Source organism: Sander lucioperca, chromosome 4, assembly GCF_008315115.2.
Source record: "Sander lucioperca isolate FBNREF2018 chromosome 4, SLUC_FBN_1.2, whole genome shotgun sequence".
NCBI lineage: Eukaryota > Metazoa > Chordata > Actinopteri > Perciformes > Percidae > Sander > Sander lucioperca.
The window spans coordinates 7653283-7677934 of NC_050176.1; the positions used below are offsets into that span (position 1 = coordinate 7653283).

At 39.4% G+C, this 24652-nt stretch overlaps 1 protein-coding gene across 3 annotated transcripts in view; it reads left to right on the forward strand.

Annotated features, from left to right (window-relative positions):
• The window catches only part of LOC116042850 (alpha-1,6-mannosylglycoprotein 6-beta-N-acetylglucosaminyltransferase B-like), a 128217-nt gene that overhangs the window by 92724 nt on the left and 10841 nt on the right, over positions 1 to 24652 (forward strand). For all 3 annotated transcript variants that reach the window (XM_031289255.2, XM_031289256.2, XM_036000762.1), the window contains 4 exons: positions 13160 to 13291; positions 20589 to 20722; positions 22909 to 23039; positions 23816 to 23821. In XM_031289255.2, coding sequence (XP_031145115.1) covers positions 13160 to 13291; positions 20589 to 20722; positions 22909 to 23039; positions 23816 to 23821 — 403 coding nt within the window. The remainder of the gene's footprint in view (positions 1 to 13159; positions 13292 to 20588; positions 20723 to 22908; positions 23040 to 23815; positions 23822 to 24652) is intronic.

The window sequence follows — 24652 nt, forward strand, 5'->3', positions numbered from 1 at the left end:
CATGCACAGGAACACATAACTAACACATGCACACAAACACACACAACAATTGCAAACACATACTGTACAGCATTTCACTGATACACTATTGATTGTTCATATACTGAATGAGCAAAGAGTTCAATTTTTAAAATCTTTTTTTTTTTTTATCTGAGAAAATTTACATAAGACGGAGAAGGAAGGAATGTCAAATATAAAGTACATGTGAACACAGGATTTAATATACTGCATCCTGTTTTACAGTGAACATTTGGGCTGTTTCATATGGTTGAAATGACTGTAATATTATGATACTAATAGGAATATTTTCTTATATCAGTCTACTGTATATCACAAGATGTCAAAATATGAAAAAATCCCAAATAGAATTCTCAAAAGCATTCAATGCCACATTTCAGACAATATGTTTTGTACAGCCTGGTTTCACAGAATTCCGTGAAATGATCACAAATTGTTAACAGCGCATTACATAGTGGTGGCACGGACTGTGTGAAAAATCCGTGTGGCCACCACGGAAAACGGTGCCAATGTAAGAAGAGAAGATGACGTAGCATTAAGAGCGACTACGGCAGCGAGTACTATGTAAGGCCGAAATTCCGCATAAGGAGGTTGGTTGGGGTGGTGGATGGGTCAAACACAGGACTCTCACCCAGGAGACCGGGGTTTGTGTCCCGCATGTCAAGTTTCCTAAAGTCACTTCTTTTCCGTCCCGTTCTTCCCACGTGTCACGGAGCCGTAAGCCCACCCATGACCTTTTTCTTAACTTAAGGGGCCGTGTTTATTTAACGGAATTCTTCCGTGGGCCCATCACGGAATTTTTTGCAATTCCGTGAAACTGCCACAGATTTTGAGTTAAGGGGTCGTGTTCATTTCACGGAATTCTGTGAGATCAGGTTGGTTTTGTAGTTTAAAATATATTCTTTTAATTCTTAATTTGGACGACACAATTTAGTTAAAGATAATGCACTATGATCATCCACAGGCTGAGCATCACAGCTGTAAACTTCCTCCATATGTATTTGTCTTTCCAATTTGGCCAGTTTTTGTTTGGTCAGCAGTGGACATTGCCCTTCTGAAAGGGTTTCAGGAGCACTGGCCCATAACATGTACAATATGACGTGGTTTGTTTAAACAGGCTTTATAGATTCTGAACCCTCTCAATATTGAATAGATATTTCAAAGGAAATATTAATTGGTGGGCTGCTCCCCTGCCCTCCCTCACCCATGTATTTTTTTCACTCCATGGCATTTCATTGCCTGTGTGTGTTCATTCCAAGGGCTTGTTGACTAGATGCCAGCCAAGAGACAGGAGAACCTTGGGTAATTGGGACTCCTGTGTGGCCCTGCATGGCACTTGAATTGTGTCTGGGATAGCTGCCATCCTAAGTGTGTGTGTCAGTGTGTGTTTTACTGATGTCTATTTTGAACCTCTGAATAGGGTCTATTCTGCGTGTCAGCATTCATACATCTACAGTAAGGAGTTGATCCGTTTAATGTTGATACACACTACAGTATTTGCTGTATGACTCTATTCAATGTGTCTCAAAGGTTGAGCCACAAATCTAACTGGATTTTTAAATTATATACTGATATATATATATATATATATATATATATACTGATGATACTTGATTTTATACTGGGTTTAATGCTGTGATTTTTTAACTGGCTTTGTATTAGTTGTTTTTTTTCCCAGTATTGAGTTTTTCAATTACAGTAAACATTTAAAATATTTAATTCCTTCAATATTTTTTTAATATTTTAAATTCCTTTACAGTTGTGCCAACATCTGTATGTAGGAAACAGATGCAGCAAGCAAGGGTAGAATAAGTATTCCGAACCTTTACTTAAGTTAAAGTAGCAATAACACACTTTGAATGTACTCCACTATAAGTAAAGGTCCTGCATTCAAAATCTTAAAAGTAAAAGTAAGTATTATAAGCAAAATTTACTTAAAGTATCGAAAGTAAAAGCAGTTCCCATTATGCAGGAAATGCTCCCTGTCAGTTAATTAATTAATGTTACTGCTGCATCTGTGTGTATGTTTCATTTTACTGCTGTAGTTGTTTAAGGTTGTGCTAATTTTAATCCTTCAGTTTATCAGAAAAATTTAAAATTCAAGAACACCACATTTGGAGATACAAGTTTTCCCTGGATAGGAAGGAGATGAGAAATTGAAATCTCAAAAGTAACAGCTGTCAGACAAATTTAGAGGAGTAAAACGTAATATATCCCTCCTGAGGTGTAGTGGAGTAAAAGTATAAAGTAGCATAAAATGGAAATACTAACTAAGTACAAACCTCAAATTTGTACTTAGGTTAACTGTACTTACTGTAAACAGTGCCAGTAATACAAATTGCAATTTGCAAATTGTAACTCTAGTTTTGACTTCATACTTCAATGTTCAAAATCTGAAAGATTATTGAGGACTGAATATAAAACTACGGCTTTGGAAGGCTGAATATTAACATATGATGATCATTTTGAAAATGATCTTCAATTCATTTTAAAGTCTGTTTCAACACTTGTTTTCTTTGATTGTTTGTAACAAGTCTGACATTGTCTGTAACACAGGGACAATGGCCCTCATTTATCAACCTAACGTAGAAACCAGCGCAGATATGAGCGCAGAAATCATCTTATGACTTCACGTGTGATTCATGAAACGTTTGTATCACACCAATCACAGCGTAAGAATGGTCGTACATTGATAAATGCAGCAGCTGGAAACAATCGTAATTTAAATATCACGCCCCAATGTATTCTGGGTTTTGAGGCCTCGCCCCTACAATTTACGACATAGCGAGACGTAATCCGGCTAAGAAGCGGCACTTTTCAGAGGTGGAGATTGAAACCCTGATATCTCAGGTTCATTTGCACTAATGTGTGTACTATTTGGCAGCCTGAAAACTGGTATTAAAGGCTGTAGAAAGAATGGGGAATGGAAAGAGATCACTGATGCAGTCAACATTGTTGCCGTAATAAGTCGGACTCCAGCTGAAGTTTATTTAATTTATACATCCTTGACATAGACATATGTATGCTATAGTCCTAATAGTAATATACAGGCTTATATTGCAATCTCTTAGGCCTACATGTAGGTGTATATTTAAATAAACAGAGTTTATGCAGTGTCTTTTATTAGGGGTCCAAGCCCGAGTCTGTAAGAACGGGCAATAGCAAAGCTATGCCGTTCATACAGCAGGGCTGTAGAACCCTATTGTTTTTCTACTGATTTTTCCTCTTCATTATTATTCTTCTCCGCCTAAAACTCCGACTACAGCCTAAACCGTACATGGTGGGGGGTTGCTGTTTTCAGGACTGGTCCGAAACTCCGCAAGGACCTCAGGCGCAAAAATTGACCCACTTCCACCACTAGGTGGCGCTATAGCAGAAAAAACACGTTTGGCCCTATAACTCCCACACCGTACACCTCACATTTAAAAACCATATATCCACGTGTTCCCTGGATCCAACTGAATCACGTGATATAGGCCACGCCCATTTCCGCCTAGACTTTTATGCGTGAAAAATCGCGATTTATCAAAAACCTACTTTTTCGAACTCCTCCTAGACCGTGCGACCGATCTGCACGAAACTTGGACCGTAGCATCTCCAGACCGACCTGACAAAAAGTTAATGAAAAGAATTTTTATAGGATAAAAATTGCGCATATTACGCACAAACAAATTTGTGTAGCTAACTATGAAAACACCGACTTTGCCATATCTCAGCCAAAATACATGCTATCAACGCCAAACTTTAGATTCTTGTTTGACATGACCCTCTGGAGGTCCCCCACGCGTTTTACGAAAATTGGTCACTAGGGGGCGCTACAAGTACAAAAAGTTTATATCTCATGAACGGCTCATTTGATTTTTACAAAATTTGATGGGTACCATCTAGGGACACTCCTGAGGCCATGTCTAGAGTTGCGTACTGAGGGGTCAAAGTGGGCGTGGCCAATGGGACCCAAGTCTAGATTCACCACTTACACTAATGTGAACAACTTTAAATTTACAGGGTAGATAGACAATGGGTCATGGACCACACCTACCAAAAATTACACATGTGGACCACTAGGTGGCACTATAATGGTTTTTTGCCTTTAACTCCCACATTACACATCCCACATTAGAAACCCATACATCCACGTGTTCGTTGAATCAAGCTGAATCACATGATATAGGCCACGCCCATTTTTGCTTAAAATCTTTTTCGCAATATCGCACAATGCGCAAAACCAACTTTTTCAAACTCGTCCTAGGCCGTGCGACGGATCAGCTCGAAACCTGGTAGGTAGCATCTCCAGATGGACTTGACCAAAAGTTACTCAAGAAATTTTGCTACGTTAAAGTATGCGCATTTGACGACCAAACACATTTTCATAGCTAGCTAGCACAAACATATCATATCATATCTCGGCCAAATTAAATGTTATCAGCAAGGAACTCGGAATCATTGTTCATCATGCCACTATCATGCTCTGTACCAAATTTGGCAAAGATCGGCCTTTAGGGGGCGCTATAAGCAACGTTTATTTGTTTTGGCCAATAACTCAATGCATTTAAATGGGAAATTTGCATATGCGATATCTCTGTCACGGTAAAAGCAATCACCACGAAACTTCTGGTGCTGGTTTGGCATGCCGCTCTGAGGCTCTGTACCAAATTTGGCGAAGATTGGCCATTAGGGGACGCAATAATCAACGTAGACGAGTTTTGGCCCTTTTACTCAATGTTAATGGGATATTTGCAATGGAAATGTACCACAGACCTTGCAGCTCACACTTGTCAATATTTACTGATGTTTGCCTCTTACCGTTAGGTTTTGGTTTTTACTTTTGTGTGCTCCTTTGGTTTTTTACAATAAACAAACTTCTTAACCCACCTGACAAAGTTTCTACTACCTTCACAGTGGACAAATGCAACTCTTTTTTCTCACTTTTTCAATCCAAAATCTACACCATTCATAGGCGGCGATACCGTGCAATTAAACATTGCAGTTGGTGCTAAGTGGAGCATCTGTCATAGTTTGATTGGTTATGTAGGTGGCATTGATGCTTAATTTCCCACGAAGCACCCACGGAGGAAAACATAAATCGGCGCCTATGACGCCATTTGCAACAACTTGACCACCTCCCCTGCTCCTTCAACCACCACACCTGCCTCCCCCCTCCACCCTCTCGGTCACTCTCATTTCTCTCTGCTGTACCCTGCGGTCAGGGGGGTTAAGAAGTTTGTTTATTGTAGAGAATACTTAAAGGTAGTCCGTATAAGCGTGGAGGTGAACTGTTGACCGCTACGTTTCCAACGGCGACGTACCGCAGGCGTCGCGCCTCTCGATATTTCGCGACGTTTGCCTCCCCGCCGCCCGGCTTCGGGTTCCGCTTACGCGCGCTCGGGGGCAACTGGCGTGGGTGGCTTGGGCCCCGTCATAACTGCTTGCAGTTCTAGTTTTACTTGTTTTACTTTTTTTTTCATGAGTCAGAGCCAGGCAACTGTGAGCTGGCATCGGGTCATCTGGCTCCATCACTACATTTATGGCACCCTGTTTTCCTGCGCAATGTTGTGGAGAACCCCACAGGCTAAAACAATGTTGCAGACTTTTTCTGGCGTGTATAGGGTCCCTGCCGCTGATGCAAAACAGAGCCATCTGCCCTTAATCAATCCGATGGAGTGCTCCACCACGGCCCATGTGCGTACGTGTGCACTGTTGTACCGGCGCATTAAGGTCTTCTAAAGAGATTTGATCGTAGCCTCCACTCACGTCCATATTGATAAATGCCGAGCTGTGCGTGGAAATGACCGTACGCCGGTTTTACACTTGTTTTCTGTCGTATGTTCGTTTCGTAAATGAGGGCCAGTGTGTCCAATTAGCAGTACATCCAAATTTAGTTGCATGCCATTGAATTGTCCTGTACAAGGTGTGAGCAGGGCGTTGTTAATGTACCAACATCTATCATAGGTTGAATTCAATGCACAGCTGGTTCAGTTAGGCTTTGTAAAAAAAATAAACCATACAGAGGTCAGGTATTCAATGTAGTTTTATCAGCCAATTTGTCCTTCAGCGTTCCTTAACAAAAGAGAGAGAAAAATTAGACTATTTCAAGAATAAACAACTCATTTTCACTCTTGGCCGATATGCTATGGTTGAATAGCTACCAAAAGAGAGGGATTAGAGGAAAAGAATGAGAGAAACGTGCTGCTGATAGAAAATGAAATGTCAAGGAGCTGCTTGTATTCTGTCGTGCTACTGTTTTCTCAGCTGTTGGTACATTAAGGTCTGTGTTTTTTCTTTCTTTCTTTACTGTCTGTCTCTCTTTTTATTGTTTTGAATCCCAGTTAGCATTATGGAATTATCCAAGTCCTTTCTTACTGGCATCATTGTCCCCCTCCTCTCTGTTATGACAGACAGACACACGGAGTGACATCTGCAGGCAAACAAAAGGCCTGACTGAGCTGCAGCGCTGCGTAATGAAAATGGATTGTACATATTGTGTTATTGCTGGCTTTCCGCAATGAATAACCACAGAAGGTGTAGCTATCATCATGAATTCTAGCTTTTTTTCTGCTTAAGATGGAACACGTATGTGCTTGATTGGGTGTTGATGAGAGTATATTTGAATTTATTTAATATGCAAATTAATTCCGACTCAACGTGTCGTCCTTATTGGATATTTTTCAGTCTTGAGGCGTTGATAAACTGACAATGTGTGTAATGTTGTCAATAGTGCCAATATGTCGATGCATTGACATAAATGCAAGCACTGATTAACACCTTAACTCCACATCCCTAAAGCACAGCTTATTTTCTGGGTTTTAAGAGTATTTCTTTATTTAATTGAAACAAGCAGTTTGAGCTCATTCTGTTAGAATGACATTATCACCCCTTGTATGCTAATTTGTGTTATTCCTTTTGATTCAGTATCTCCATTTTGCAAAATGTATAAAGACAAACTTAAAGACTGCAGCAGCAGAAAACATCAAAGTAAACAAATTTCTGTTAAATCACAACTACAATGAAACCGCTTTCATTGAATACCTTGATACAATAAAAAACAAAGCATGTCCATAGTTTTATCCTCATTTTGAAAGTACCGACAGGGGAAGCTACAGTGTGTGGCCGAGGCTGCTCTGAGCCTTTTCTCATCGTCACACTTCCCAACCTTCGAGTCCAAAGTCATGAGGTTTTCACAGGATGGGAGGAGTGAGGAACTGTGGCTGTAGGTGTTCTATTATGGAAGAAAAAATGAGCATATGCAATCTAGGAGGACAAAGAGTACGACAATCTGGAAAGGCTACACTGGGAGGGTTATTAAGTATACAGTATGCTCATTGTCAAACCTTGGATGAAAACATGGTCACAGGAACACTCCCAGGCTTCATCCAAAGACATGTATACTTAATTTTCTCCCTCCTTATCATCCCCTTAAACCTTTTCTTCCTCTCCTACTCCAATCTCCAGTGTTGCCCTCTCTTCATTTTCACATCAGAGAGAGAGTTCATTTCTGATCTTCAGCTTTCATTTTAAGAGAACAGTTTAGCACGTAGATCTTTTAGGTATAATTATTATGTCAAGCAAGAAAGCCCTCATGGTGAGGCCTTGTAAGCACCTGTTGATGTGTTTTCTCCAAAGCTTTATAAAAAATGAGTTCATTTAGATTCGAAATGCAGTAACTCTGTGTTTTGTGTTGGGACATCAGTGTAGCTTCCCTCTTTCTCGATTTACAGTAAGGAGTTTGGTAGCCTCTAAAATGCTGTAGGCAGGCAACATTACAGTTGTGATTACAGTGCCCGCTGTGGGTGGAAAATATAAGAGTTTTTTGTAAATAAACGTAAAGGATAGTTTCACAGTTTTTCAACAAGGGCTGTGGATTTTGTCCCCCATCACTTACATTGTGATCCCATTAGAAAGGGATCTTGTCACAGCCAGTATGGACAGGAGGAACAATTACAGAGACCAAAAACAGTTGCAATATATATATGGACATGATATAAAAATACTCATATAGAATGAGTATTTTTTGAAGACATACTTATAAAAAATGTGAACCTATCCTCCTTAAAAAATGTTGTTAAACTAAGTTAAACTAACAGTATTTTTTGCACATGTTTGATAAGTTATAGTCTTTTGACAAAATACATTGTTTTAGTTAAATATTCAATTTTACTTGATGAAAAGTTAGAACACAGTCTAATTCTAGCCTGAAAAAGATTTTGAATGAATTTCAGTCATGTATTTTTAGATTTCTTAGATGCTAAGTTGTATTCACATCCCTGTATGCTGTCAGCCTTAGTCACATTTAATTAATTCTTTACAGTTATGTTTCATGAAGCACCCACATGATTTTTAGTTTTGTCTTCTGTGGAAAGTTTAAACAATAGCCTAAACATCCATTTACTAGATTTCAACCATGCACATCTCTTCAAGTCTTGTCAGTGGTGTACATGAAGAAATGCAGTTCAGAACTCCAGAAAAAGCTAGTAACTGGACCTTGAGTTAAGATTATTTTGTCACATTGCTACCAGTTACAGTAGTCATTCATCTTAGTACACCAGACAAAAACACCTCGTACCCTCATGTGTAGAAACCACACACTGCAGTTGTTGGTTTACACACTGTAACAAATGTCCCCGTAAAATTACAGTAAAGAGCTGGCAGCTACATTTACCTGCTCTTTACTGTAATTTTACAGTGTACCTACTGTAAATTATAATGACAATTTATTACTGTAAAGTTTTTTTATGGTACTATGCTGTATAAATAGAAAGCTTTACAGTAAGATGATGTCATCTGTTTGTTTGCCATTATACTGTTATTTTAGTGTTCCTATGTCCATTATAAACTTATTACTGTAAAATGCATTTTAAAAGTACTATTGAATGTGATCTTCACAGTATAACACGGCTAAAGCTTATGATTTAAAATGTGTACGTTTCAAAATGAAAACCCTCTGAAAAATGCTTAATATAAAAATGACTCTAATAAATGTCCTTTGCTGTATTAGGCTTTTTTTCAAGCCAATGAATAATCAAACACAACTCATACATATAAAGATAATGACATTTGGGTAAAATCCATTAAAACAGTACTCAGGCTTATATTGCCATATGAAAATGCATTCGTTAAAAAAAAACACATTCAGATAAAACATTTCATTTAATAGAACAACAAATCAACAACTAACCTGGAACTGCACAATTTGACTGAACAGAACTTAATTGAAGAACATGAACATCTTGTGTGGTAATGGGTTGATGACTACATGAATCCCCACTCAAAGTCCAACAAGTTTTTGATGAGGGTTGCCACATGGGGAATCACACTAGCTGCCTTTTTATGGACCAGCCTCCCGTCCTCTTTGACACCACCTTCCCCTGGGTTGCCTTTGTTCAACTCTCGGGGTTGATTCCAAGGAAGTGCTTAAAATGTAATAACAGAGAAAGTATGTAAGATATCAGGTGTGGTGGTTTATGATTATTTGCACTTAAGAACCACATCATATTCACTAAATAAACATTCAACGATGTTTTCTCATGAAAATGACCTCTGTGTCTTATAATCATGAGAAAATTATATAACTTGTAGAAGTTATTTTATAATAATGAGCAACTAAATATGATTACAATAGACGAGTTGTTAACATTATGACAGTACTTGAGTTGTTCATTCATTCATTGTTCATTTCGAACCATTAGGAGACATTAGTATTTTTGAAGCAATGGATTACTTTGCGATTTTTAGGACTTTGGTCTTACTAAACTACAAATATAAAATACCAACAACAATGCTATCCTTAAATTATTTTAGAACAGTATTTGCATCTAAAATAAATATAATAAAAATAATGTTCTGACATCAAATGATAATGCCATATATCAACCAAACGTACCAATGCATCCCAATTAGTCACAACAAGGAAGACATAAAAGCAAATTAAATAACTGGTACGACACTGGTAACACGGTTTAGCTAGCCTACTAGCTAACGATAACTTGCCTACTAGGGTGCATGCTTGCAAAAAAAACAACCAGTTAATACAATGCAAATTCAACCCACAATGACAGCTGAATTTGATAAGAACACAATTACCTTGTTAAATTACCTTTAGGAGCAGGATGGCGGAGGATGTGCGATGTGTAGTATGTGAGCCAAGTAGGTGATGCGCGCCATCAACCTCTGTGCTGGCCAGGCAGAGTCACTCACAATCAGGGCAAAATTTCTTTCATTTCTCTCTTTCTCTTCTTCTTATTTTTTGTACTTCTTTGTATTAAATCTCTGGTGTAATATTATATTTTTTCAATTACTCTCTTCAGTAGTATACCGTACAATTGTACAGCAGCTTGCTGTTAATATTTTGTTCGTCAAATGCCTCAACATTTACAGTATTCCACTGTAGAAATGGTGAATTACTGTAAGAAAAATCCCGTATTTTTACAGTAATTTGTTACAGTGCAGTAATACCACATTTTTAATTTTTCACTTCAGTCCACTACATCAAACAACTCTTTTATCCGTGTGTTTTTGCTGCTGTCCTGTGGTGGTTAGCAGCTGCCAGCAGACCTCATGTAAGTGCTGCCTCGCAACACTATCAAATGATTCTTTGGACAAGAAGTGCAGCCAAAAAGACTCCACTGTAAACCTAGCATAGCAGGATGAAACTCACTGGGGGTACAAATTGCATTGCAGTCTCCATTAGCCTCTGGGCTTATCTGTCACAGAAATAATAGCTAAGTAAGAGCTAGCAGACCACTCACAGGTCAGATATCCAATAGCAGGTCTGTCAGCACGGTAACAGAGAGGCCCTCAGTCGATCAATAAGTTGAAACTGAGTCAAACAAGGATGTGAAACTGGACACAGTACATCTAACACTTATAATATTATAATATATATATAACATCTCTTCCCTGTGTGTGTGTGTGTGTGTGTGTGTGTGTGTGTGTGTGTGTGTGTGTGTGTGTGTGTGTGTGTGTGTCTCTCTCTCTCTCTCTCTCTCTCTCTCTCTCTCTCTCTCAAGGTCTTGTTGTAATCACAAGTGGTAGGAGTGTATATATCAATAGACAGACAGGCAGACATTTGGATCTCACAACACAGCAAGTATACATCATACAAACACAAGCACTTACAGTTAGGCATCTGACACACACACACACACACACACACACACACACACACACACACAACCTCAACACCTCAGGTTATCTCTCTCTACTTGCTCTCTCTCTCCCTCCATACATTTACCATTTGTTGTTGTCACTGATGTTGATGCTGTAAGGTTCAATTCAGCCTGGCCATTACGCATTCAGCTCTGTTCATCCTGTTTGTTTGAATTATATTTTGCCAAAGGCTTCCCTTGTACACCCTAGCTTGACTTTGATTGCATAACCCATAAGATACTATCTGATCAACAAACACACTTTAATTCAACTTTCAATCAAAACACTATTTTTGTGTTTTTTCCTTCACTCCAGGGAATTAGATTTTAAACCTCGCAAAAACAAGGCGAGATGTAAACAGTGTTTGGAATTTGATTATTTCCCATCATCTTGTTGGTTTACTTTCTAATGCAGTCACCCAGATTTGTGAAGGGCATGCTGGTGGTCTTTATAATGCTGGTGCACATTGCAAGGAGTTTCCACAAGCCTGACTACAACAGTTTATTGTGTTGCTGTGCTCCAGCTCTGGCTATGGATGCTGCCATCTTCACAGTCTATTTCTCTCACTTGTGTTGGTGTGTAGCTCAGCAGGTTGAGCTTAACAGCTCCAGGGCGACAGCTCCTTTGGTTTCTTAAAGGTGCATGCATTCTGAAAATGGTTACCTCTGGTACAATTCTTTCGAGAAAACCTCTCAGAGATCAACTGTCAGTCAAACAGGATTTTCTGCTGGTGAAGTTTAGTCTCTGTAGCTGGTCTTCTTTGCCGATTCAACTGCTCATGCTAACCACTCAGTTCTTCTTCTGATGGAGATCTGTAATTCAGCATTCCCTGTTTTCCAGATTTCCAGATTTTTGTTTCCTAAGTGGTGGACTGACCAACAGACTAGTATTATTTGGAGCCACACCGCTAGCATGGTTGAACACAATGCACAAAATTATGTGCCTTAGGTGTCTTATTATATTCTTATGTTATAAGCATCAAACTTAGAGCCAGCTGAGCAAATTAACCTACAAACCATATGGGAAGATTAAAATGCATTCAGATGACAGAAGGCATAGAAGTTAAGGGGTGCAGAGAGAACGTCACTGTAGTGAAGGCTGAATGCACACCAAATGCTGCTTTACATCACTGTATTTTAAAATGTTTTACACAACGGTACAAAAGTAAGCAAGATGGAAACTAGCCCACTACATATTTTTCAGAAAAGGGTGATAATTGAGAACATTATTAAGCTATTATAGTCCATAAAAAATGCAGTGCAATGAGAATATATCTCTACTCTACAAACCCTTACAGTATCACATCTGAGGTCCATATTTTAATAAAGAAAAAGTCACCACATCTAAATGAAATATACTGTTAAGATGGCCTATACCCGATTACTGATTCATTAATGATAATGTGGACTCTTGCTAATTAGCTGCTGTATGTGGCTGAACGTGACTCTCTATTATTAGAGTTGGGGCTGACAGATGACCAGTGATGATATAATACACTGGTAAAAGTTGACTCGTGTCACTTCCACAATTATGTAAACAAGCAATAGAAAACTTGCCACCTCGCAAGAGACAATAGTAGAGGGCTATATACATATTTTCACAATAAATGGATGAATTAAACTAAAATAAAAGTCCTCTCCTTCCACTAGTAGGTTTTCTACTGCATATCAATATCCCAGAAAAGGAGGTAAGAATAAATGCAGAAGTAAATCCAAAGCTTTGTTTTATTTAAAAAAAAAAAAAAAAGAAAAAAAAAAAGGTGAAACCCACATTTCAGTCGTCCATGAATGCATTTGACTCTGAACACTGCTGTACTGTATGTTCACCTTCTCTTTACCGTTACTTAACAAAACCAAAATATTTTTGTCCAAGTCAACAATGAATGATTGGATGCTCTGAAATGCAGTCCATGTGCTCACAGTATTTTTGCAGTGTATCTTCTCTCTTCTCTGTCGGTTATGTTTCTCCACTTGTCTAAACTCTGTTTTGTGTGTTGCAGGTTCCTCGGTGTGCCCCCAGGCAGAGGCAGTTGCCCACTGACTGGCCCACTTCCCTTTGACCTCATCTACACTGACTACCATGGCATGCAGCAGATGAAGCAACACATGGGGCTCTCACTCAAGAAACACAAGTTAGTGGTTGTGTGTGTGTGTGTGTGTGTGTGTGTGTGTGTGTGTGTGTGTGTGTGTGTGTGTGTGTGTGTGTGTGTGTGCGTGTGTGTGCGTGCGTGCATGTGTGTGTTTGTGTGACTGGTCATTTAAAACAACAGACATGAGAGACAGATAGTTCATACTGCCAGGTATTTTTTGAACGTGCCTGCCCTTTTCCAAACAGTATCCAATGACATTTTCTCAGATGGTTCTGTGGAACAAACCATCTGGTGCATCAGGTTAGTAAACTGGTGCGTGCGTGCGTGCATGCGTGCGTGCGTGCATGCGTGCGTGCTTGTGGATTCAAGTATCTCCAGGTATCTCTATGGTCTCACTGTATGTGTGTGTGTCAGCAATTTTCCTGGCCAGCAGGTACGTTTATTGGCTGTGTTTATCGATTTATTATTGCTGGTAATAAGATGTCCATGTCTCTGTCCAGATGTCTGACTGTAACTCATTCAGCTTGTTAAATTCACACATTCTGTCTGTCAGATACACACTCCTGCACGCACACACACACACACACACACACACACACACACACACACACACACACACACACACACACACACATACACACGCATACATATACTGCCTCCCTCTAACCACTCATTCTCATCCAGTTAAAGACCTCCAAATGCACAATATGTCAAACACATGATTTTGCATGTTGTGATGTATTGAAACAACTTCACAACGCACACACACAACCTTGCACTGCACTACCTGTCATGCACCATTACTCTTTACAGCAAGAATAATATAAATATCACAAGTAGTAGATTGGAGGCATATGAGAAAATGACAACTCAACATGCATGCACATTGGGACACATGTACATCAGTTTGTGCGTTGACCGATTTCCAATCAAACCGTGTTTCTACAGCTTATTATAGCTGTTTTAATGCACTCAGGTTCACTGTCAGCAGCAGGGTGGCCATTAAACACAGAAGAAGAAGAGACAGGAAGATAGGAAAAAAAACAGGAGACATTGGCCTTATGAAAAAGAAGAAATATTAGTGAGATGGTAAAAAGATTAGAGGCTTTTTTGTGCTGTTACAAAAGTGTGCTTAATGGCTTTTGGCATTGCTACAAAGACGGAACAACTTGGAAACTAGGCCATGACAGTCATGAGATTAAAGCAATAAAACAGTAAAGTAATACCCAAGAAGTGTTTGAAAAAAAAACTCCAGCTGCACAACCCTGCAGAGCACAGCAACACAAGCTCGTATTATCTTCCATGTTGTCTCAAAAACACATAAGATTGAAAGTCCAGCTTGAGCCCTGTCGTCTCCAGCCCCTTAAAAACAGCTTGCAGCCACCCCCTCTGTTCCACTCATCTTCCCTGGTCCAATAAATTGGCATCTCTGTCTACTCCCTGTATGTGGTTGCAGCAATTGACATTTTGCTTTCCTTGTTCTTGCTCCCAGCGTAAAGAAGCAGCAATGAAAGATAAAAGAGGAGAGGGCATGTGTGGGTATCTAGGAGGCCAAGTGAAAGTGAAACGGAAAAAGGAAGACATACAACAGTAAAAGTGTAAAGAGAGATGGCAACAAAGGAGAAAAGAGAAAACCGAGAAAGAGATACCATAAAAAAAGAGGAGTGGAACGTGTCTAGAGTCAACCTGACACCACATATAAAGGACTGTTCCATTTATTTTTAAAATCCAATTATGAGAGAGAGAAATGCATTACGGGTGGGCTGGGGAGCTATTTTCCCAGCACACAACCTGTTTTGCTGTCTTTCTTTCTCATGATTTGTCACACACACACAATCCCACAATTCCCCCAGACAAGATGCCAGTCAGCCAGCAGTCTGTACCTAATTGCTTGCTGAGGTCAGCAGTCCTCCCGCTCCATCATTACCGCGTGGAGTCTTGATTTCTGCTTTCCCTAACAGAATGTGACTTTTAGTGTTGGTAAGAGATGTTCTTTTGTTCGCCCAGAAGCTCGCGCTAAGGGAATTATCTGAATGTTTCAGCAATTGGGATGGAAAGAGGAACGTCTAGCCTCACTTTCACAAGCGGATGCGCTTCACTGATTTTAAATATGTGAAGAAGAATGCCCAGGATATTCAATTATTTCGTCAAGGGCAGAATTATTAAAGGGGTGATTGAATGCAAAACCGATTTTACCTTGTCATAGTTGAATAATGACAGTTTAGTGGGTAACTAGGACATACATAGAACCTCAAAATCCCATTGACACCTCTTTCCTATGCAAATCTCACAATTTGAAACTGCCTCTGAAAACGGGAAAATCTCAATGAGCCGTCTAGTTGACGTCAACTCGGCGGCTCCTCCTCATTTGATTTACCTCACACAAATTTGCAATTAGACATCAATTTTCGTAAAACGGCCCATATTTGAGCTTTATATAGTTGATTTCTCGCTTAAAAAAGTCTCAGAAGTGAATTTAATAACGAAATAGCCCGACAAACAATGTGTAACTTTGCAGTGTCTGAAATATGAGACCTGCTGTCTCGTCTCCATTGTGTTTCTATGGGGTTCGCTCAAACCAATCAGCGCGCAGCTCATCTAAATATTCATGAGCATACCATATTTGGAAGAAAAGCTCTTGTTCCAAATAGAGCCATATTCACAGGGTAGTTAAGGGCCTAATAAAATAGCATTCAGGCAATTTTCAGCCCAACCAATGTTACATACCCTATTAGGAGACCTTAAGGAACAGTGTAAAATACCCTATATAATCACTCAATCACCCCTTTAACACACTATAAGCTTTAAAGAATTCACTCAAATTTATGTCAGCTATATGACATCCACCAATAATTTGTATTGATCTAAGCAAGAAAACTACAGTTGTTTCCATATTTCCCCTCTCTTGTATTTAACTTTATTTATTATTTATCGGCCATTCGTGCCTAACCTCTTCATCCATTTATCTTAACCCACAATTCCACTAGTTTAGGACAGGTAAATGACATACCTATTCGCCTCACTCTTCCCCAGTGTCTCTCTCTCTCCCTCTGCCTCTCCCTCTCTCTCTCTCTCTCTCTCTCTCTCTCTCTCTCTCTCTCTCTCTCTCTCTCTCTCTCTTGCTTTGTCAGGCTAGACCGGTCTAGTTGAGCTCTGTGTGCTGAAAGACATCATTAATCAAGTGCTCTGAGCTTTGGGGCCCTTCAGCTCCCTTTAATTACTTTTGTTTTATGTTCCCACCGACATCCACATTCATTTATTACGCCTGGACAACACGATGCTGTCCTGTCCGGAGTGTTGTTGTGTTTGTGTGATTGTGCGCGGGTGTGCGTGCATGCAAGGGGGTGTAATCTGCATCTGTACTGCCGTTAAAGATGCTGAAAGCCAATAAGAGATTGTCCTAAATCACACCAACTCATCTAATAATAGGAGTAGCATATTGATTTCCTCTGCATGCTGAATTTACTGCTCTGATAGATAGAAAGAAAAAAACCTCCTTACTAAGACACAAGACAAGCTATACCTGTGCTTCCCTGGAGCCTGCTGACTCTATGGGGACACATCACTAACTTTTAGCAAAAGAGCAGTTTTCATTGAGTTATCAGTATCTGGTTGTTTGTTTTGATTTTCGTAGAGAGGAAAAAACATTGCTATTAGCTTGATGGCAATCTAAATATGTTATTATTTTAAAATTAGTTCCAAAGGGTTTCATTAGTCCAAGGTGTTGGACACATACTATAAAAGAACATCTACTGTAGTCTATCAATCAGGGGAATGACTTTTAGGTCACTTGGCAACATTTTAACAGCTCCTCTGACATAATTAATATAATCCCTGGCATGTTCTTGGGCTTCTTTCCAGTTCAGGGTTTTCCCCAACTAACGGTGACCCTGGTTGCCACCATCAGCATATAACTCTGCAGTGCACTTCTTTCACTCAGGCAGTGAAGGATTATCTTGTATCTCTCACTACTGCTGCGTTAGGGGTGGCGTGCTGTTACGAATGCTCCGCTGACGGGCATGGTTATCTGGAGAAATACTGCTTAAAATTAAAATGTCTGTTGTTGTCCAGTCATATCTTGGTTTGTCTTACTCCCCTAAAGCTGAAGCTAAAACTGTGGGTGATGACACACCACCCTGCCATATTCCCTTCTCACCCCAGAGTACTGTTGAGCCTTTCTGAGCAGCCGTTTAACCCAGATTAGCCCCATACTCTGATCTCCGGATAGATATTCAGCTCAGCTACTCCTCCACTTATCCCCTCTTCTTCCACTCCTTCTTTTTTCCCTCCCCTTTGGGACCTCTTATCGGTTGGCAGAAACATTTTCACTGTTTCAGAGCTGGCGAAATGTGATAGTGCAGGTTGGAGAGAGGGAGGAAGGGAGACAGGGCAGAGACAAGTGAAACTTAAATGTATTATTAATAATTTGTCGTCAGCTTTCTGTGACCCTTCAAATAGACACACAACATTTTAAGCAGAATCTCATCCTTAGTGCTTCAAACCAGTCCACAGATAAGTGCATGTTTTTTTTTTACTCTTTTGCAGATAGGCCCATTTTTAAAAGCTCCTTTCTGAGATATATCACTGTTGATGTATTGGTTGACCTCTTGGGTGCTGCAGTCATTGACAGAAAAATCGAAGAAGTGTTAAACAAGACCGAGGTGTCACCTTGTCTCTATCAAGACTCGAAATTTCCTGAAAATATATAAACAATCAACCAAACCCCCTGTCTTTAAGTGTGGCAGATGCCTGAATACAAAGGTAAATGCTGTTTTAGGAAATTGTGGACATTGAAAGTTAGAGAGCCAGCATTTTTGATTGTTTGTAAGTGGGTGAGACACAAGACATTGATGACCTTACTCATTTGAGGGGATAAGTGCCTTGATTGTAGAAAACATCTCATTCAGATATTTGTAGTGCAGCTATAATACAGGAATGTAATATTACATTTTTTTTTTATAGCTGTCAGAAAAGCTGTAAGAATCAAAGTCCAATATTGTTTTTCTGACTCATTTACACCAATGTTCCACAGGTATACAGTCAGAAATCCATAATTGAACAGACAAGGAAACCAATTTCTCTACTGTGAGCAGCTTCAACAGACCATAAAACCGAATAGCAACATGACATGTTGTATTCGTGTGATTGCAAACCTCTGTGATCAGAAGTCTCTCGAGGGGCCGCTGGGATGTGAAAGGCAAGGGTCACGTGACTGAGACAGCTGATAGCATCAGTAGTCCTTTACTACACTCCTCCTTTACTAAGACTCTCACATGTACAATCACTATTGCTGTACCCATCTCCATGAGCATGAGCACTGGCATGCCAGCAGTTCAACAGGCTTAGAGTCTTTGAGAACAATCTGTAAAATAAAGTAACCTATGTGTTTTTGATGTTCAGGTATGTTAGTGTATGTTATATAACTAAAATACATAACCTACTGGAATTTAGTCACTGGTGTGTTTAAGCCCACTTGCTGTGTGAGGGTGAACTAATATCTTGATACAGCAAATACCATTCATTCCTAAAATGCATTTTTTACAACACTGAACCTGCTCTCATTTCCCTACACTTAAGTTGTGTGGTCTCTCGCTTTTCCTCATTGAGCTGAAGCAGCTTGCCCTCACAGACACCTCTCCGGGCTCGTTCTTGTCAGAAACTGAGAAACAGAAACATATCAGCGAGCGTAACGGCATAACGTTAGCTTACGCGAGCATAACAACATAGCTTTAATACACTATTTTTATGACTGCCAGCCTGTTTATCTCAAAGAGCAGGAGCTCACATACATTTCACTGCTAATATGTGATTCAACATGATTATATTATATTGTTCGATGTTACATTATAAACGTTAACGTTATTGTTATGTAACGCTACTCTCGCAGAACATCAGTTAACGGTAAGTTGTACACTTACCTTCATAGTCATGAATATAGCTGGTTATTTACAGCTTAAATCCTTTTTCTTTTTTGCTTAATGCCGTGGTTGAGTAGGCCTTAATAAGACGGTGTATATCATTGATAGTGACACGGGGTAGGTCTTGAAGGCAACGAGTGTAGAAAGTCATTGTTTTGGTTTTGACGGCTCTGACAGAAAGCTCACCTGACGACAGACGACCGGAAGTGATTGGGCTGGCTTGTCCGTAACCAGGAAGTAACTGTGCATATAGCCCATTACATGATCATCACACAGATCAAGGATCTGTGTGTGTGTGTGTGTGTGTGTGTGTGTGTGTGTGTGTCTGTGTGTGTGTGTCTGTCTGTCTGTATGTGTGTGTTGATGCACAGCCTCAGTGCTTTAGTGCTATGCTACTAAGCTTTCACCTGGAACACCTTTAGTCTTGTAATTTTCATGTCAAACCTCCCACAATGCACTTGGCAACTCGTAGGCAAAACTGCTAGTTGCTGTTGTTATTTTTTGGCTTATATTGTTAGCTTTTGTTTTTTTCTTTATTGACAAACCTGCAAATATGTACTATTATGTGTGCTATTGTGCTAAATATTGGAACTGTTTTGTGCTGTTAGTAGTTTTCTTACTATTTCTTCTTCTGTCATTAAGCCTCTTGTCAAAGCTGGAGACATAGTGATTTACCACACAGGGCCAGATTTACTAACTTGAAAATGCAAGATTTGTGCTGCACCTTGCATTCAGTTTGTCCCAATCTGCGAAAACCTATCATGTAATAGTCAGCACCTGGCACAAGCCTCCATGCATATCCTGCAAGTGAGGCAGAGCTCAGATTTGTCTGAGGTCACCAAGCTCAGAAAATAAATGATAATGCTTTGATGCAGAGTCAAGAGTTCTTAGTTTCTCAGCTGCACCTAAAAAATGTGCCTATTACTCATAAAATTGCAGTTAATGCAAACACAACACAAACTTCATGTAAGATAAGACGGCGATAAAGTGAAGCACAAGACACACAAACAACTTAATATCATGTAGTGATGGCCTAAATATCGTTAATGAAATGATTAAATATAAATACACAAGATGAAGAAGCATCATTTTCATTTATGTGGTTTCCATACATAAACATTTTTATACCAATTACTGGTGATTTCTAACACTTTATAATGCACTTGCAAGTAAATAAACGGACATTTTAAGTGCTTATTATTTTGCGTATTGCTTATTATTCTGTCAACAATTATAACTCCATCCTGAAGCATTCATAAGTGGTGTATTAACAGGTATTGAATGCTTTATATCACTGTACTGTATAACATAGCTGTAATTACATATGATTACACACAAGGGAAAAAAAATCCATTCCTGATATTTCTTGGAAGACAATAGGAACATGTTTGTTTTAAAGTAGTTGTGCTGTGTCTTTACAGATGTCATATCCGAGTGATTGACACATTTGGGACGGAACCAGCTTACAATCATGAGGAGTATGCAACGCTGCACGGCTACCGGACCAACTGGGGCTACTGGAACCTCAACGCCAGGCAGTACATGACCATGTTCCGTAAGAACAAAACCTCACAACACTTTCTGTAATACACTACACATACTGTCAGTATACTGGTTGTTTTACAGAATAGTACAGAATAATATTGATTTACAACATTACATTATAAATAGGATTTGCTAAATGTTTTTTCTCTCATATCGTATCTTTAAATGTGTAAAACACAAGCATTTGTATTTTATAACTTCAAAACTCTGAGCTGTCACACACTCAGACAGATCTGTCACCAGTTTTGACAGTGTTTTCACTTTCCTTGACAGGTCTGGCTGCTTGTTCACATTAATTTGGAGTTATGTGTCTAATGCAGCTATTTTCAGCAACACTACAGCTTCAAGCTATGTCTGTTCCTCATCACGTTTGCTTTTCTTTTTCTGTTTAATGCTACACAATATGTCTGATCTGCTGTTTTCAAAGCCCTCGTTGTTGTCTGTCTCTTCACTACTCCTGACTAAAAACATTGACTATTTAACTCTCTTCTGCTCTCATATTCACTACTCAACAATGTCATGCTCTGTCAGCTATAGTTGGCACTCAACAGCAGGATCATCATAAAGTCAATGTGGCCTACTGCAGACAACCACGGTTAACACTGTCCTAAGCTAATTAACTATTTCATGAGAAAGAGCAGCAGGAGCCACAATTTATTACTTTTATTAAATATATAAGAATGTACACTGCAGGAAGAAAAAAACAGGCAAGGACTGTGAGGATGCAGTAAAAAGGTGTAAAATCATGAATTTAGTTTGTTTTGATCATGTTAAGTTAAAGTCAGTACTGGGGAAACCATTTCAGTTCACCTTAGTATTGCAAAAAAGCATCTCAGTCTCACATAACCAACAGCAGCTGGCTTTATAACAGTCACTATTTATAATACAAGGATGTAGTGCCAGTGCTCGAATTATCTTTTTGTCTTTAAGGGGGTCTCTCTGTCTCATAAAAAAAAAGTTGGCACACCCTGCACATAGCCTAACAAGGCTATACAATTAAATAGCTTAGGCGCGAGTGGCGCTTTTGCGCAGTATATGCGCACGGTAGGCCTAGGCTCTAACTTGACACACGCACACAACAGACAGAGAGATTTTTTTTTTTTTACAGAAATGGATTCCTTTTAATTCATTTCAACATATTGATTGTAATAGTCCATATTTCATTTCAATTTCGCAATGCAAAGAAATAGACTAAACGATTTAGTCTGAGTGTAATTCTCAATTTCACAATGAAATAAAACGTAATTCATTTGAACCAGACCACCGTCTCAGATATCCTCAGTGTCAAACACAATAATGCATGTAGTCTTTAACTTCTACACAGGGAAAATACACTAACTGGCAGAAATGAATAAAGCCATTGCACAGCCAAACTATGTTCTAGTCTTATGTACACGTAGTGATAACAACACCTGGGTGTTCAGTCGTCTCGTGTGTTGAACTGTGGAAATAAATAGACAAACAATTTTGGAATTTGCACTGAGATGTTGTCGGGAAGCCTATTCACTGAATATTCCGCCATCAGAGATTGCATTGTATTGCTGACAGGTGTTTCAAAGTATCTGGGAACTTTTCCGGAGCTCTGAATGGCAGAGGATAGCTACAGATTTATTTATTTAAGATGTATTGGTGGTATTTACCTCAAAAGCACATTAAGCTAAAAGCAAGGTGACTTCTTTGGACTTGCGAGTGCTGTCAAATCGTAGCCTATGCAGTTTGCTCACATAGCCTAGTGGTGTGGTGGTGAAGTGCAGTCATGCTGCGTTCATGAGCGGGGTAGGCTATATTTTATATTTTAATTTAACGTCTTTAATGGTAAGAGACCGCACAGGGATGGATAATGAGCATTGTCATAGACACAGACATTAGATGTGAGAGACCCCCTCAGATTTTTGACTTTGTTGCTTTCATGGGAGCCAGTCCTCACCCTATGGGAGCTCAGCTCCCTCTGGCTCCCACGTAATTCGAGCACTGTGTAGTGCTCTTTTTCTGTGTTTTCTCACTGTCTCTTTGTAACAATGAAACTTTTTTCCTCTCTATCTGTATTTTCTCTCTCTTTACTACTTATCCTGCTTTACTTTACTACACTCTCTCTCTCTCTCTCTCTCTCTCTCTCTCTCTCTCTCTCTCTCTCTCTCACTCACTCACTCACTCACTCACTCACTCACTCACTCACTCACTCACACACAAATTCAGCTCACACACCAGACAACTCATTCATGGGCTTCGTTTCGGAGGAGCTGAATGAGACGGAGAAGAGAAGCATCCAGCAGAACAAAGTCAACAACATGGCCGTAGTGTACGGTAAAGAGGCCAGCATGTGGAAGGTACATACAACAAATCTCTGTTCAGTGTTTCCATGTACAAAGTCAATGGATTTGCTGGAGGGTGACAAAGTATACAGTCTACAGAAAATAAACACACAAACTAACATATATGTAGGTAATATGTAATAGTAAAATACACATAAAAAACATTTCATAAACACATACATACATGGAAATGTTTCTGTTTAATTCAAAAAGATGAGTTTTGCACAAGGGGTTACTTCTGAATTCCTCATACAACAGTCTTTTTCAACGTCGATACATGCACACACAGACACACAATACCCCCCACAATATACTGCAGTGTTAACAGAAAAATCCAATGACAGCATTTTTCACACCCCCGCTGTTTGCACTATTACAGCTCAGCTTCATATGGCTCTGTATACACAATTGTACAGCTTTAATTTACAGGCAATTTTCCTCTCAAAAGCCACCTGCATGTTCCTCTGCATATTGTAGAGCAGCACAGTTGTGCCTCCATTGTTAAAATTATTGTAAAGATGTTGTTTGCTGCCAGTACTTTTCACTGTGTGTCTGTACAATTCCCTGGATTTCTTTATGGTTGTGGCTTGTGAAAGAGACGAGCACAGACGGGTGATAGAGGGGTTATAAAAGTACGATAACCTGGTAAAAAGGCAGGAAACGTACAGTAATGTGTATTTTTTGTCTTCTCTCTCTTCTTTGTTTACCCCATTGTTGTATTGTTTTTGTCTGATTTGATTGTCTTTTCTTCTTTCTTTCTTTTGTGGTGAATCCGACTGGATGCGCATTAGCTTCAGGTAAGTGCCTATGTGGTAAAAGTTACTTTTACCACATATTTTTCTCAGGACATCTCACACCCTACACGTATGCAAAAAAGCATGCAGCATAAATTACTCTGAGCCGTTAATAAGTCAAGGAATAGACACATGCACTTATACAAACACACTTATTGTCAGGGTTGGATCCAGTAAAGTGATTCATGGGAAGCTACTGGTCACAAGTGCAAATGCACTCTCAAATGCACTGCAGCATTCACATGAACAGCCATCACTCTTCAAGAGTTTTATGTACAACAGTGATTATGTAGAAGAAAAGTCATTGAAAGGATGTAAGTTTTGTGTTGAATTTCTTATAACTGGGATTATAGCTTGACAAATGTGGCCAATGCAACACTAATGATGATGTTGGTCTTCTCAAGTCGCTCCCACCTTATTTATAGCTATTATTTCATAATTTTGTGCTTTGCCGGCAACAAATTAGAGGTTTGCTTTTGTCTACCTCTGTCTGAAATCAAGGTCCCATTGTTTCTAAATTACATGAATCTTGTGTGGTCAATGTGCCACCATTTTCTTTGTACACAACTTATGTGACATTGAGAACAGAAAGCATGACAGGAGTCCCAACAGTAAGGATTTAAGGCTCAGCAAATATGCTTCCCTTTTGACATCATACCCATACGACATGCCGTGCAAATCGGACTCCACATGTTAATTTTCTTAAATCAACATTTCAACAAATGAGGTGAGGGATAAAAACCAGCACAGCAGAACATTGTTATTATCAGTCCTAATCCAATGCATGTTGAGAGAGTTAGCAGAGAGAGAGAGAGAGAGAGAGAGAGAGGAGTC